The 16932-nt window shown below is 40.7% G+C and overlaps 1 protein-coding gene across 2 annotated transcripts in view; it reads right to left on the bottom strand.

Moving 5' to 3' along the window:
- The window catches only part of syt7a (synaptotagmin VIIa), a 126095-nt gene extending 110891 nt beyond the window's left edge, over positions 1-15204 (bottom strand). The window contains exon 1 of one of the 2 annotated variants that reach the window (XM_084095764.1): positions 14961-15204. In XM_084095764.1, the coding sequence (XP_083951890.1) occupies positions 14961-14994 (34 nt within the window). In that variant the 5' untranslated portion in view covers positions 14995-15204. The remainder of the gene's footprint in view (positions 1-14960) is intronic. The other variant, XM_084095765.1, reaches the window with a different exon arrangement.
- Positions 15205-16932: the final 1728 nt, after the last annotated feature.

The raw sequence follows: 16932 nt of genomic DNA, 5'->3' as shown, positions 1-16932 counted from the left end.
GTAGAGGAATGAAGGAATGAACAGACTCTGAAGACATGGCACTCATTCAGCACAATCTGTCCATCTCAACACATTGCCAGATTTTAACACACACACACACACACACACAAACATGCACAAATCTCTTCTAACAATCTTGTTTAAACACACACATGAAACTGATGAATTTCCAGGCCGAGTTTTCTGCATCATTTGTCATGGATGAATGTCCACTGTCTTCTGTGTATTGCTGAATGCTGTATTGTTTTATTGAGGGTGTTTGTTTATCGGCTCGTTAGCCTTCAGCTACACTCAGACTTCTGGAGATACAGTTCAACCGCAGCTACAGCTGGATGATGCAATATACATAAATCCTGTGCATAACATATATGACGTCCTATAAATAAACACAAACACACACACACGCCTCCATCAACTTACAGAGAAAACACAACCTCACACACATTCAGTTTCTTCTCTCTTGCTCAGTGACACACACACACACACACACACACACACACACACACACACACACACACACACACACACACACTCCCTCTTTCCACTTAGCACAAAAATATCAAACATGAATAGTGAGTCATACACACACACACACACACACACACTGTCTCTCGTTCTGTCTCCAGCTCTCTGGAGAGGCTCTCTGCTCTCCGGAGAGGCAAGTGATTAAAAGATTTTTCCCTGTTTTTCCTTTCACAGCTCCTCAAAAGCTCAGCGCAAAACATGACAGGCCTTAACACACACGTGTATGTGTGTGTGTGCGTGTGTGTGTGTGGGGGGGGGGGGGTTGTGATGTCATTCCTCAATCATTATCTAGTTGTTGTCACTGTGCTTTTTGCTTGTTTGTTTTTAATCTTTTTAAACGCTACCTGGTTTTCTGTCTTTGCAGATTATTTTGTCTCCCATTACGCTCTTCCCATAATTCCACAGTTCCATTTTCTTTGCTGGAGTTCTCCAAAGCAGGAGAAGAAAATTATGAGGGATTATTATGAGATGAGATGAGAAATAGATGAGATGAGATGAGATGAGATGAGAGATATATGAGATGAGATGAGAGATATATGAGATGAGATGAGATAAGATGAGAGATATACAGTATGAGAGATATATGAGATGAGATGAGATGAGATGAGATGAGATGAGATGAGATGAGATGAGAAATAGATGAGATGAGATTGGATGAGATGGTGCACAGGAAAGAGGAAAAGAAAAGGAAACGAGGAGAGGAGAAGATAATCTTTTATGCTGCTCGTATTGAACCAGGGGACGGTTGTATAACACTTTGCATGCATTAAAGCACACGTTCTGTGCATTCACACACACACACACACACACTAGCACATAATATGTAGCTGTATGACGGAAGGCTTTCATGTCTCTGTTACTCCCTGTGCTCTTCTCATCCTCAGTAAACCTGCTCTCACCTCTGTCTCACCTCTGAGTTTGCTCTCGCTCACACATTCTCCCGCTCTCCTCTACATGACCTTGACTGAAGTATCACTCCAGGGGGCTTCGCTCGCTCTCCTTCTCTCCGTCACTCTGTCATGCACATTTTGACATATTAATCCTGCTTCAAAAACTTCAAATTGTCTAAGGGTCTGGAGACTTTCCTGAGAGAAGAAATGAGATGAGACGAGAAGAGAAAATGAGTGGTGGGATGAGGCGGGAAAAGGTGAGATGAGAAGAGAACAGACAAAAAAACTAGAGGTGAGGTGAGGCTAGAGTACGTGATGAGAGATGAGGCAACATGGAAAGAGAAATGAGAGAAAAGATGAGAAAATGAGAGGTGAGGCAGAAAGTAGTCGAGCTGAAAACAACCGAGAAAAGAAAACAAGAAGAGGCAAGACTAGACAAGTCGAGTTGAGAAGTGATCAGAAGAGAAAAATAGAAACAGAACAGAAAAGAGCAAAGGAGAGAGGAAAGGAGAAAATGGAGATGAGATGAGATGAGATGAGACCATGAGACACAAGGCTGAAAAGAAACAATCAAACAATAGTTGAGGAAAGACAAAATAAGAAAAGATGAGGAAAGTAGATGAGACAAATTAGAAGAAAGACAGGCAGAGAAAAAACAAGCAAACAGAACAGAACAGAAGAGAAGAGAAGAGAAGAGAAGAGAAGAGAAGAGAAGAGAAGAGAAGAGACGAGAACGGAAGAGAAGAGAAGAGAAGAGAAGAGAAGAGAAGAGAAGAGAAGAGAAGAGAAGAGAAGAGAAGAGAAGAGAAGAGAAGAGAAGAGATCAGAAGAGATCAGAAGAGATCAGAAGAGACGAGAAAAGAACGGATCAGATCAGAACTGAACAGAAGAGAAGAGAAGAGAACAGAAGAGAAGAGAAGAGAAGAGAAGAGAAGAGAAGAGAAGAGAAGAGAAGAGAAGAGAAGAGAAGAGAAGAGACGAGAACGGAAGAGAACAGAAGAGAAGAGAAGAGAACAGAAGAGAAGAGAAGAGAAGAGAAGAGAAGAGAAGAGAAGAGAAGAGAAGAGAAGAGAAGAGAAGAGATCAGAAGAGACGAGAAAAGAACGGATCAGATCAGAACAGAACTGAACAGAAGAGAAAAGAACAGAATAGAACAGAAGAGACGAGAACAGAACTGAACTGAACAGAACAGAAGAGAACAGAACAGAACAGAACAGAAGAGAACAGAACAGAACAGAACAGAACAGAACAGAACAGAACAGAAGAGAACAGAACAGAACAGAAGAGAACAGAACAGAACAGAACAGAACAGAAGAGAACAGAAGAGACAAAAACAGAAGAGACGAGAACAGAACTGAACAGAACAGAAGAGAACAGAACAGAAGAGAACAGAACTGAACAGAACAGAAGAGAACAGAACAGAAGAGATGAGAACAGAAGAGACAAAAACAGAAGAGACGAGAACAGAACTGAACAGAACAGAAGAGACAAGAACAGAACTGAACAGAACAGAAGAGAACAGAACAGAACAGAACAGAAGAGAACAGAACTGAACAGAACAGAAGAGAACAGAACAGAAGAGATGAGAACAGAAGAGACAAAAACAGAAGAGACGAGAACAGAACTGAACAGAACAGAAGAGACAAGAACAGAACTGAACAGAACAGAAGAGAACAGAAGAGAACAGAACAGAAGAGAACAGAACTGAACAGAACAGAAGAGAACTGAACAGAAGAGACAAGAACTGAACAGAACAGAACAGAAGAGAACAGAACAGAACAGAACAGAACAGAACAGAAGAGAACAGAACAGAAGAGATGAGAACAGAAGAGACGAGAACAGAACAGAACAGAACAGAACTGAACAGAACAGAAGAGACAAGAACAGAACTGAACAGAACAGAAGAGAACAGAAGAGAACAGAACAGAAGAGAACAGAACAGAAGAGAACTGAACAGAAGAGACGAGAACAGAACAGAAGAGAACAGAACAGAAGAGAACTGAACAGAAGAGACGAGAACAGAACAGAAGAGAACAGAAGAGAACAGAAGAGAACAGAACTGAACAGAAGAGAACAGAACTGAACAGAAGAGAACAGAATGTTAAGAAGAACAAAACCATGCTTTCAGAGCTGGAGTAAAATCAAGAGGGTCATCTCCATTACTCTGCACAGGAGAAACTACATCTACATCATAACTCCCATATGAAGACTATCATCTGACTGCACATGCATTAGATGCATTCATTGGTCTATAGTTTTTTAAATCGCTCTGCATGCTTCAGTACTGACTACTGACGAGAATATGACCTAAAATCTCCTCTGTCCTCTCATTCAATGCCACGAGCCGAACGTGAGGCTATTTGAGGAGCAGAGACTCTATTTCAGGTGCCCTCACACAATGGCTGTAATTAGCTCCCGTTGTAGTACTATGTGTGTGTGTGTGTGTGTGTGTGTGTGTGTGTGTGTGAGAGATCTCACCACCAGCTCTTTACACCAAACAACATGGGTCATGTAAACAAAGAGCTGCAAGCATCACAAAACAGACAATCACTTTCACATCTCATAATGCCTATTCTTCATGTCATTTTACTGGGGTGGTTTTCCTGCTAATGAAAATGGAGTACGATCACACACAAGCATTTTCCTCTCTCTCTTTCAGCTATCCATTTAAATTACACCCATCCAAACAGACTCAAGCATTAGTGTGGACTCGCAGGAGTCGTTCTGTCTCGATCCTGCCAACTGCATCTCGTCCAAACACAAGCGGGACACACCCAGGCCAGCAAGACGGGCCAGATGCTGGCAATAAGACTTCAAGACAAATACAACAGATACTGAGGGGCAAATCCCCACTACTACTGATGGGTTTGAATTGCTTGAAATATGATTGAAATCACTTTAAAATACAATTAAGTGCAACATGTAACAAGTCTGTCATATACGCTACATAAAATTATAATGCTTGAGGCATGGCTTTTAATGGTGAGACTTTTGTTTTTGTAATCAGGCTCTCAAAAATTATATCAAAATTTGATTTAGATTTATCGGCCAATATTTTGGTTATCTGCTTTCAAATATAAAGAATTATTGGTTATCGGTTTCGGACAAAATCGGTGCATGCCTAGTAGGAACTGATAAAAATATATATAGCTATACTTAGTTTGAATGCAATGCACGTCGCTTTGGATAAAAGCATCTGCCAAATGCATAAATGTAAATGTAGAATTTGCATTTACATTTCTGAATGACACGATTACAGTATATATATCATTTATATATCATATTTGGTGTTGCATGCAAGTGATTAAAGCCAATAAAGGAAATAAAATTACCTAAATAAAATGCCATTTACCCATACATAAAATATCTTTTTGGATTCATAGTGCTCAGGAAAATTTGCCAAATTAGCAAATTCTCCAAATAGTTTTTTGACCACATATGATCTACATTCCATTTGATTGGGCATGAAAAAAAATAAAAAAACATAAAAATAACTATTTTGCACACTTCTGCACTAATCTACACCATTTTGTAGTATAAATGGTGAGAGAAATATGCATGTACAATTCATTTAAAAAACACTTCCTCTAACTGGAAAAGTGTCCAATTTGAGAATTTATACATTGTATGGCAGAGTATATAGTGTACAGTAAGTGCATCGTACATCATTTGGGACACAATCAAATCTTTGTATCTTCCGTGCAAGATAAATCAAGTTGATGTTTTCAATCAGAGAGGATGTTATACACACACCCAACCAAATGGCATTTAGCTTTCATGCCGTTGTACACTTTAATTTAGCTTGGCATGCACTGCTTTTAGTGCCGACCTATTGACACTGCAGCATTTGAGGTTTTAGGATAATAGCTGCAGAAAATAATTTTGACTTGTTCCACAGTTTAAAAAACAAGTCATAGTTACAGTAAAGCACTTGAAATTGAAGTACACAGAGGCAAGCACTTTGAGGGTCTAAAAATAGATATGCGAAGCTCTTTTTTTTGTTAAAAGCATTTAAAAAGAACTTGAATATCATTGTCTAAATCATCCTTTTTGTGACTGAACTTCTGTTGAATTTCTGGTAACATAATTCCTGTGCAGTTTGCTTTTGCTATTCTTGCACAACAGTATCATAAGGAAGTTACAGGGATTAAAAACTGAGAGAGTTTGTAATATAACTTGCTAACTTGAGACTAATGATAGAGGATAACTTACTTACCTTTATTCTAAATGTCTAAATGTACATTTTTATTGTAAGTGCCTTCCTGTAACCATGAAACCAAACAACTACTGTACCAATTATATTCTGTGGTAAGCAACTGCAAATGCTGTAGTAGGGGGAAGGAAGATATCAAGCAACAATGTTGTTCTGCAAAGTCAGACCTCTCTTTCTCTCGTTTCCATTGCTTGCTAATCACTTAGATGACTCTTACATCATAACCTAAATCGCTGTAAATTACATTAATGGCCAGCAGCGCCACTGATTTGCGAAACAATAATTATTGCCTCAGAAGATCTGATTCCTCACAGTCACCCTGGAAAATATTTGTCATCGTGCACTGGGAGAGTTCGGGCCACTGTTTTGATTCAGTCGACCACGGGGGGCGAAATTAGCATTAATCAATAAGACAGACGGACCTTTAATCGCTCATCAGACTGCCTTATCTTGATAGCCATGTTTTCCGGCATTTTAAAGGAGACAAATTATGAACAGTAATTACATTAAAGCTGCACTTAAAATTCTCAAATGAAAAACTTCTGGATTCAGTGTCCTTCAACGGACCAATGCCATCACGACAACCGGAATAGAAAATGAAAAACTGGAAAATATGGAACATAACACGCTCAGTCATAAGGTCACATAGTTCTCTCTGTTTGTGTCGAGCATCTGTGGCAATAATTGAATTTTACTGCAGAAGAATGTGCCTTAAGAAGAATGAAAATGAACCATGGGGCCTTCGCACTTCATTCAAGGTCACGTCCACACTCCCATTCGCCAATGAAATCAATCGCGTGAAAGGGAACGCAACATATCATTTCTAAAGAATCGTGAGCGGCCACATTTAACTTCGATGGACACGGACATATTCATTTGCTGACAATTTTGGCATCTAATATTCATTATGATGAAGAGGCTCAAATTCACAATCAATTTCCTGTTTCTCATAAGAGCAGGGTAAAATCCAACAGAGCTTAAAATCACTGCTCTTCCCTCTCACCTCTATGTAATAGCTCGGTACTGGTTTCCAATTACTCTCCCTTGTCGTCCGAGCTCAGATACTGTGAGTAATATTCTGAGGAACGACGGGTCAGAGGAGCGACTCTCAAAGGGTTCTGTGACCATCTTCGACTTGGCTTTTCACGGGTTTTTAAAAGCTTTGGAAGCTGGAAGTAATACATCTGTGGTGGAACAATGGCTCTGTAGCTCTTTGGATGGTGTTGTTGAGACAGAATTATGGCTATCTGTGTTTCGATCACGCATTACTTTTTCGTGAGTTTTTTTAAGTGAACAAATCATTCAACCCAACCTTCCTTTATAAAGTGCGTGACTGCTTTGGTGACTTTATTCTGACTTCAAAAACTGTGGCACAAGTAATTTCGGCAGAATGTGCACAGATATTTCATTGGTTGGACCTACTAAACGAATACAAGAATCTAAGGATGAATATGCATATACTGTAGCTCGTGAACAAACTGTCTTTCGTTCAATAGGTATGCAAATAGCAATTTCTGAAAATGTAAAAAATGACTGATGAGCATGCACAATTAAAATGACGCTAATTGCCAGTAGCCTGAATGCATTGCTTTGGCGTACAACTAGTTTGTTCAACACTGTTAAAGGACGTTATAATACAATTATCACATAACTCATAATTCATTAAAGCAGTCTATTGTTGTCTTTTTTCTATGAATAGATAAAAAGCCAAGCTCAGCAGTCCCAAAAAATGATTGAAGCAATAATAGTCTGACACTGTTTGTCTTTGCAGATTTGTAGACATGGCAGATTTACTCATTCATATTATAATAAGATGTTTTGGTTGTGAACAATTCGTCAGGGTTCAGCTTCAGCAGTCGGGCCCTGCTAGCAGATGCTATAACTACACCATTATTCAATCAAAAGGCATGTTTATCAATTGACGTCTATTAAAAAATGTGAAATGTACAGGGGTTGGACAATGAAAATATAACCACAATAATCTATTAGTATGGTGTAGGGCCTCCTTTTGCAGCCAATACACCATCAGTTCCTCTTGGGAATGACAGATACAAGTCCTTCACAGTGGACAGAGAGATTCTGAGCCGTTCCTCTTCCAGAACCATGTCCGGGTCACTATGTGATGCTGGTGGAGGAAAACATCGCTCCTCCAAAATACCCCAACTTTGCTGAAAAATATTTAGATCTGGTGAATGTGCGGGCCTGGGAGATGTTCAACGTCACTTTCATGTTCATTAAACCATTCTGTCACCAGTCTTGCTGTGTGTATTGGTGTATTATCATGCTGATACACGGCCCCACCTTCAGGGTACAATGATTGAACCATTAGATGCACACAGTCCTCCAGAATGGTTCGCTAGTCCTTGGCAGAGACGCATCCATAGAGTACAGTAGAGAATGCCATGATATTGAAGCCCAAACCATCATTAGCCGCGTTTCCATTACCCTTCAAATTGCGCAAATTGAAATTGCGAATTGAAAATAAGCCCAATGGAAACACGTCAATTTCGCAAAAACTCCCATTTATCACAAAAACGTTTTTACGCTTGCATGAGTTGGTTTTTCAGGCAATTCGAAAAAGAAATATTTTGCAAAACTGCAATGGAAACCGTTTTTGCGCATTTACAGTCACCTGACGTAGATGACGCAGTGTGTTTGGACAGAATACGAGACAGAGCTCTTTATTAAATTTATATAAGACAAAAGAATTACAGGAATAATGGATTCTAAACCTCAAATAAATGCCACAATCAAGACCTCGAAGCAGAAATGAGGGAGAAACACCCAGAAACACCTCATATGTGCCGCTCACAAGTATAATAAGGGTCGATCCTTACCATTAATGCTTGGAAAACACACATACATAACATTGGTTAATGGAAACGGCGTCATTTCGCAATAGTTTTTTGTCGACATTTAGAAAAAAATCACAAACGTTTTGTGTAAATCTGTAATGGAAACGTGCCTACTGATTCATCCCGCGCTTCCCTCTGGACAGCAACAGTTCGGGATCAGCCTCTTTGGGGTTTCTCACTCCATAACTCTCACGGATGTGAGAAAGACAGTGAAGGTGAACTCATCAGAGAACAATATATGTTTCACATTGTTCAGATTTGCACTGTTGGCACCATTGAAACCGACATTTGGCATTGGCACGAGAGACCAAAGGTTTGGCTCTAGCAGCTCGATCAGGAATATTGACTCTGTGGAGCTTTTGACGAACAGTTTTGGAGTCGAGGTGTGTATTTAATCCTGCAGTGAGTTGGGCAGTTGTGGTTTTATGTTTTTTGGATGCAGTCTGGGTTACATCCCTCTCAGCCTCCTCTTGTGTCGTCAGTTACTCCTGTTGGATGTGGTTCGTCCTACATGGTGGTTTGCCAACATTACCCTGTATAGCATAGCTCTCGACACTCCACAAAGACTGTCCTGGTCACAGATGAGCCAGCGAGACGCACAGTCGCACACCAACAATATGTCCTCTTTTTACCTCTTACGTGTCTCCCGTTGTGTTGTGTGTGATATATTGAATGTGCAGCTGTGCTATTGCTCTGCTAATTCAACCTTCACACTCGGCTCTTACTGATGTAATGTAAAATCAGAGAAGATTGGCCACCAGGCCGCACGTATACAAGCGTGAATCCTCCAACTCTATATTGGCCAGTGTTTCAGTTTCATTGTCCAACCCCTATAAGCAACATTTAAATTGCTTTCATTAAATGTTTCACCAGTGCCAGATCTTTTTGGAGGGTTTTTAACAGAATAAAATGGATTTTTCCATGTCTCATTCATGACGTTTACAGCTCTGGTGATAGTGTGCTCATGAAACAAAGATGGCAGCATCCAGATCAATCTGACATTAAACTGAATGTCAACGCAAACTCATTGAAGCAACCTACTAAACACATCTGAAATCAAACCAAAATGAACCAAAATCCACAATACAACTACATATGGAGCATATCCGAGGACATAACATCTGTATTGTATTGTTGATTTGACACTGCAGTCGCGCAAGATTTAAATACAGCTGTTCATCAAGAAAAGTCTATGGAGGTGAAGACAATTTGTCTATTTTTATTTCTTTTTCTGTTTGCCTGTGTCTCTCCATCGCTCTCTCTCTCTTTCAGATCAACAGGATTGCATGAATAATACATGAACTGTCAATCATTTCAGCACATTATACCCCTCCTGTCATCTTCTGTGCCTCTGTGACACATCCATATTTACACATACACTTTTTTTCACCGTTTGGTCCATTCCCTCACTTATCATCTGCAATCTGTCCACTTCTTCACTCAATTTAATAACACACACACAAACCTATCCAGCATGAGGGCCCAGTTGAACAAGATAAATGAAAACCAATTCCTGAACTTTTACATCTAGTCACCCAATCTTTAATATTTGGTCCATACTTGTGAGTGGCTCCATGTATCAATGACTTCACTTCAATCGATGAAACACCCACAGACGCAATAATCAATAATGGACCTGATTTTGTTTCTTCATTCCCTAAACTGTATTGATAAAGCCCTATAGGAGCATGAATGACTGCCAGGCACACACAAGAGGTTTGCTTAGTTTGAAGCTCCAATCAAATCACATTTGCATTGTCATCCGTATAAAAACGAGTCATTAAAGGAAGAGTAACAAGCATGAAAGGTAAATATGTCTCACAGAAACAGTAGGAGAGGGGGGTGAGGCTCCAGATTGTGTTTAACATCTTTACAGTCTGTTAGTGATTAGGTATTCGTTCTTAAAAACAAGTTATCTCAAATATCTTATTATCTCATTGGCGTTTTTAATCGAACACAATTAGTAGGTCATAAACTCACAGTTGCAAATAACATTTGCAAAAACATCTCTTTATCAATTAACACATAAAAATGACCTAGAAACACATCAACTGTTATAAAGTTTGTTCCACTTTGAAACGTGTGAATAATTAAAGCGCACTTCTACACAAAATCACCTGCGAAATACTTCATCAATTAACTCCATCAATCACATCCAAATCAATTAAACCATCAACAAACACACTCCCCCAACATCTAGGCTTTCGGTTCCATGACTTAAAGTAAATCCCAAATGAGTGAGTGCAGGTTAGATAGGTTTAGGTATATGTAAGGTGGGAGGAGTTGGATCTGGATCCAACTCCTCCCCCTGGATTTCATGTTCTGCAGTGAGGACCATCTCCAAAATTGGGCTTAAAATCTTCAAGTGTGTGGCCAGCCTAAACAAGTCAGTGTTTTAATCTGAAGAGAAGCACTGAATAAGACACCTCTTTTGAAAACGAACTGGGACGTGACATTAAACGAATGATATTGAAAAGTCCTTATGATGCTTATGTGACCGGTTAGAGAGAGCAGTCGCTAGCGCCTCTTGAGATCAGGGGAGTGAGGTTTACACACACAGCTCTTACTGGCCTATGACAGTTTTACTGTCGGTTTACCAAGTTTCTTAGAAGATTTGCAAACAAGCGCAGTTTATTAAAACACAGCACACACTCCCCCAACATCTAGGCTTTCGGTTCCATGACTGAAAGTAAATCCCAAATGAGTGAGTGCACCTGCTGATTGATCGTGTACTAGTGGTAGTTTGTTTGTGAAAGAATCAGTATTTAAAATGAATCTTATAAGTGAACGAATCGTTCTCGTTGCACGTGACCAATAGCATTCGAGCACATTCTATGAAGGAGCATTTCATTGGTTGAACACACTGAAGGAAATCACTAAGGCCTGGGACACACTAGAGGATCTTCAAATATTAACCGATTTTAAAACTTTTGGAAACCAGTGACCACAGACATAGACCTCAGCCGATTTTTAGCATTATAATCCTCCGAATGCACACTAGAAGATTCGTCCGGACCACGAGACCACACACCTGTAGATTGTAACATCTTCACAGTGAGACGAGATCTCACGGAGACTCGCGAGATCAAATGTGACCTGAGAAGAGAAACAAATGGAGGACAATCGACGTGATCAGCTGCTTCTCCTGACAAACAAAGATGAAAAAAAGAATATAGATGATCTTCTTTCTCAATTCTCCACTTTCGTGGCATGTTTGTGGCTGCCTAGGTTCATAAGCACCCAACATCCGGTTGGTGAAGCTCTCTTATAGATTGGTTCAGGTATGACATCACTTTGTAGGGCAAAACGCGGAAGCGAGTTGCATTTTAGCACTTCCAGTTCCATCATCCCGAAGTCAATGGGTTTTTTGAATGGGATTTCGGTTAAATGTCAGAAATAATGTCTGTGGTGAACACAAGTTCAAGACACTTTCACGTTTTATTCTACGGCATAAAATACATCAGTGTTACCCCACTCGTGATTTTTTGCTGTTACGTGTCTTGAAAAAGGCGCTAGGTTGCTAACAAGTGTCTAAATGAGACTACAGAGGCTGTCGAGGAGATTAAACACCGAACAAGTAAACTCAGTCTGCTTTTACAGCATCGTTATGCTTATTATTGTGCTCTTACAAACTATTCCAACTCAAACGTTCTGGGAAAATGTTTTTAGATTAAAACTGGAAGAGTTGTCGGAGGATTAGTGATGGTGACGTTGAAGTCGTGGGACCGTGATGTAGTTCGTTTATAGCCTACCTTTAGCTTTTTACTTCTGGCGACTGCATTTAAGCTTCAAAATTCATTAAAGTTGTGTTCATCTGTGATGATAATTATCTTGATGGACAAAACATGCAAGTATCATAAGCTTTTGTTGATCACAGAGCTTGTTTTTAGCGATAATCCAAAAGCCTATGGCAAAATCCTATTGGGTTTTTGTCGAGGGAACCAGCGTGATGCTAACTGCCGATTGGCCTACAAAGTGACGTCATACCTGCACTCTATTGGCTGTCGCGGGTATCACGATGAAGAGTCGTGTTTGATATTTACATGTTTGATATTTACGATTTGGGATCGTGCGGGCTCCGACGCGATCGGGAGCAGTAAAATAATCGTAAGGACACCACACAAATCAAACGTAGCGTTAGTTCTGGCAGGTCACGTTAGTCAAGCTCACATCAGCTGACTCTCGGCTGATCCAAGTCTACCTACAGTATAGGAATTTGACGCCTATCACTGTATACATAAGCTCCTTCAGTATTATCAGCAGCTATCGCGTTTCTCAGGAGCTAATTACCCTCCTCCCTCCCCAGATCCTCCTCTCGTCAGTCAGGATTTGGCATTCTGATTCCCTTGAATCAGACTAATTTCTCAATTTATGTTGTACATTCAAATATTGACAATGATATCTGCAATACATTTATGTTAGTTCTGTTCTGGGGGTTATTGCTGCTCTTGCCCAGAACAAAACCATACCGCCAATCCAAACTGTATGCTAACAGTTAATCATCTTTGACGATAGTGGTCCTGACAGAATTGAGGATTTTTTGGACAAAAAGTCAGTTGCGAGAAGCCTCGAAACGGGTCACACATCCCAAATCATTGGGGGTAGCAAATCTGGCCCAAAATTGCAGTAGCACCTCACTGCAGTACACAAGATCCAGGGGGCGGAGTTGGATCCAGATCTAAGGGGTGGAGATTGGTAGGTTTAGGGGTGGGTTTAGGGATCAGGGGGTGGATATGGGTAGGTTTAGGTATATGTAAGGTGGGAGGATCCAGATCCAACTCCTCCCCCTGGATTTCGTGTTCTGCAGTGAGGACCATCTCCAAAATTGGGCTTAAAATCTTCAAGTGTGTGGCCAGCCTAAACAAGTCAGTGTTTTAATCTGAAGAGAAGCACTGAATAAGACACCTCTTTTGAAAACGAACTGGGACGTGACATTAAACGAATGATATTGAAAAGTCCTTATGATGCTTATGTGACCGGTTAGAGAGAGCAGTCGCTAGCGCCTCTTGAGATCAGGGGAGTGAGGTTTACACACACAGCTCTTACTGGCCTATGACAGTTTTACTGTCGGTTTACCAAGTTTCTTAGAAGATTTGCAAACAAGCGCAGTTTATTAAAACACAGCAAAACTGTCTCGCTCAAGTGAATGACTCAATGACGCTCACAACAGACAAAAGATATGTTTGTCTCCACCTACAGGCGTAAGGATGTAGAAAAGGTCACTGACTGAATCACTGAACAAATCTTTAATGGATTCAAAAGATACTACTAGCTACTACATGTTCTGCTAACCTTTTATGGATGATTAAAAAAGCAGAACCTTCTCATGGGGATTGTTGACAAATTGACTAAATGATGTCTTAATTAGGATTACATAAGAGTAATTATGATAACCTTCAAGCAAACACGGAGCATTTCCTTATACAGTAGGCTATGCTGTGTGATCAGTTTGGTTATTTTAGGGAACCAGTTCAGGCATATTTATAAAAAACACTTTGCAAATGTTCATTATGTGTACCTATACAAATTCGTGTTTGTGGGATAAACAAGTAAATTTGAAGGTGCTGTGGGAAAAAAAATCGACCTTTTATAAACCAGAACCCATTTCAGAAGCGGGTTTGTCCTGATATTTGAGGGCTTATCCGTGCCCACCTTTCCTTTCCAAACCCCCAGTTTCATTCACGCTACGGTTATCATCTTCTCACGGCCATTACCGCATATCAAACACCGTCTTTTGCTTGCTGGCTCTCGGTAGCAGCAGGTGTTGCTGGCGTAACCCGAACGCGTCCACTCTTAATTCCAGTCACCTCCGTTCCGGAGCCCCGAAGCGAATTCATTTACCGTGGGAGGGACACCGGGGAAAATTGTAGTGGACACCCAGCGAATTCACGGGGAATCACGCTACGGAAACACGTGGGAGAGCTGACACAAATAACAGCCCACGATACCCCAGCAAAACGCCCGCGGAATCATCTCCCCCAAAAAAAGAAAATCACATTAACACAAAGATCCGCGCGCGGTGATGCGGATACCGGGGACGAGGCACCTGCTTTGACCTTGTGTTTTAGTCGTATGTCCTTCCTCAAGTCTCTTCATGTGAGGATCTTCCAAGGACGAAGCGCACAACAAGTAGCTCTGATCGACCCTTCGATAAGAAAGCATGCACGCAACAACATGGGACCTCAAATCAAAGTTATATATCAAATACAGCATGCAACAGTAATCGCTGTCAACGCAAATGCCCTGAGAGGCGCGTGACAATGTCAAACAGTCATTAGTGCGCGCGCGCTTGTATGTGTGCGCCTGGACAATGATGTAAAACAAGGGGGCAAAGAAGTGATGACCCCCGTGACAGGTGCCTACCATCTCCAACACACCCCCGTGCCTCCACACCAGACCTGTCCGCGCCACAGGCACCAGTCCAAGGGGAGAAGATACTCCTACAAGTTTAATGGCAACAGAAACAAAAGCGCTCACCTTTGCTGTACTCCTCCTCCCTGTTCAGATACATGTCTGCAGATTGATGATGGACTCCTGGCTGGATGATTTAAGTGCTTATTGTTACTCCACCGGGGGAAACTCTCGCGGTTCCGTGAGTATTTATTGTGTCGTTGCTCGGCGGAGAGTCCTCCTCCTCCCAGAATTACGCGCGAGCAGGTTGTCTGCACACATCTACTTTCTCTCTCTCTCTCTCGTTCCTCACACACACTCACGGTGACGTGCTTTGAGACATTGCCCCGCGGGTGGGGTGGGCTGGGGTAGCGGATGTTTCATAGCTGTTATTGTGTCTATATGCATCCCTAATATGACATCTATCAATGCTTTGACTATTTAAAATGTTTTTCTCGGATGCAGCCTGAATGGTTTGAGCATGTGCAAAATGTCTGTGCCAGGCTATATAGGCTGCCTTGACATGCATTCCTTAAAAAACAACTATAATCTAGGCTATATATTTTTTATTTATTTATTGCACCACTACTTATTTTTTTAAAATTACTTATAAGTAATCCAACGGTATATTTTTCTTTTCTTTGTTATTGTTAATCAGAAAACATACAATAAACACTGAATGACTATTCAATCTCATTAGTACATATTCTAATATAGTCTCTAATCATTAAGTCACTAGGATTATTGATATAAGAGCATGTATTCCTTTGCTGCTATAGTGACAACTAACTATTACTCTGTTACTGCAAATTGCAGATTTTTGCAATTGAGTAATCTTATAGCTTGCATCAATCAAATACTAATTTCTGACTAGAATGTATTTCAATTGTTAATGGTACCTATTACAGTTTTAGTAACTATACTAGTAGGCTACTTACTATTTACTCTTTAAATAGTTACTAATGTCTTTCCATTTGCTAATGTGCTAATGTTTTTGGAAATACCTGTTCATTAGACTTAAAGTCTTGAAGTCTAAAGCTACTAGTTAAGTAACCAATCTGACTCACCACAGGCTGCATCTGAAATCGCATACTTCCCTATAGTGAGCCACACTGTATGGCAAGTTAAAAAGCTATTGACCCTTTTAGTGTTCCAGTGTCTCTCAGAAGCGGAAGTCGTCATAGTTGGGTAAACTTGGAAAAACTCCACAAGTGTTTTCAAAACTTTCAAAAAGAGGAAAAAAATGGAGATTGATAATGGCAGCCAGAAGACAGAAAGATGTCAACTTTACTGTCACTCTTTTTTTTTGTAATTGATGCAAATGATGCAAACATTGATGCAAATGTAATATAATACAAAGTATAGCGTTATAAATGTAGCCTACATACATTTTAAAAAAAAAAAGAAAATATAAAAAACTTTGCAGGATGACCTTTAAAACCGGTTAAAACCCGTCATCATCACAGTCTGTGAAAAGGGTCTGTTCCGGTGTATAGGCCTACTGTGATGTGAATAGACATGTTGTTAGTAATATTAGTAAAACACTAAATATTAGTAAAGCTGGACTAGTAGTAGTGAAGTACAAGTACACGTCGTCACTGTTGGATTAATTGTCTCGCGCTGGGATCCTGCTTGTATTGTATCTTTTGAGTATTGAACATGCACCTGGTACCGTATAGCCAGTGAAACACTAACTGAAGCTGTGCTTCATTAACCCGTTGTTGCATAACATCCAATTTAAGCACCGGTGGCGCAGATGATGCTCGCAGGTGGAGCTGCTCGGCCACCATCCCGATGGAGAAGGAGCCCGTGTCCCAGAGGCTTCCACCCGCCCCGCCTAATCATCCCTGCTCGCACGCACAGACACGGCCTCTACGGGCCCGTGAAGAGGAGCAGAACCACAGAGTAAATGCAACCGATCGTCCTATCCCGCAGTAAACCGCTAAACCCCTGCGCGTTCACTCATTTCGCACGCCTTTCACGCCTCACACATACACCGGAGGAGATGCGCGTCAAAGTGGCGACTTCTAGCGATGAGATTGTGTCATTACAAGCAGAA

This window comes from Abramis brama (assembly GCF_963993115.1).
Source record: "Abramis brama genome assembly, chromosome: 20".
NCBI lineage: Eukaryota > Metazoa > Chordata > Actinopteri > Cypriniformes > Leuciscidae > Abramis > Abramis brama.
Note: the sequence above shows the minus strand (reverse complement) of the source record. Positions and strands in the feature narration are given on the sequence as shown.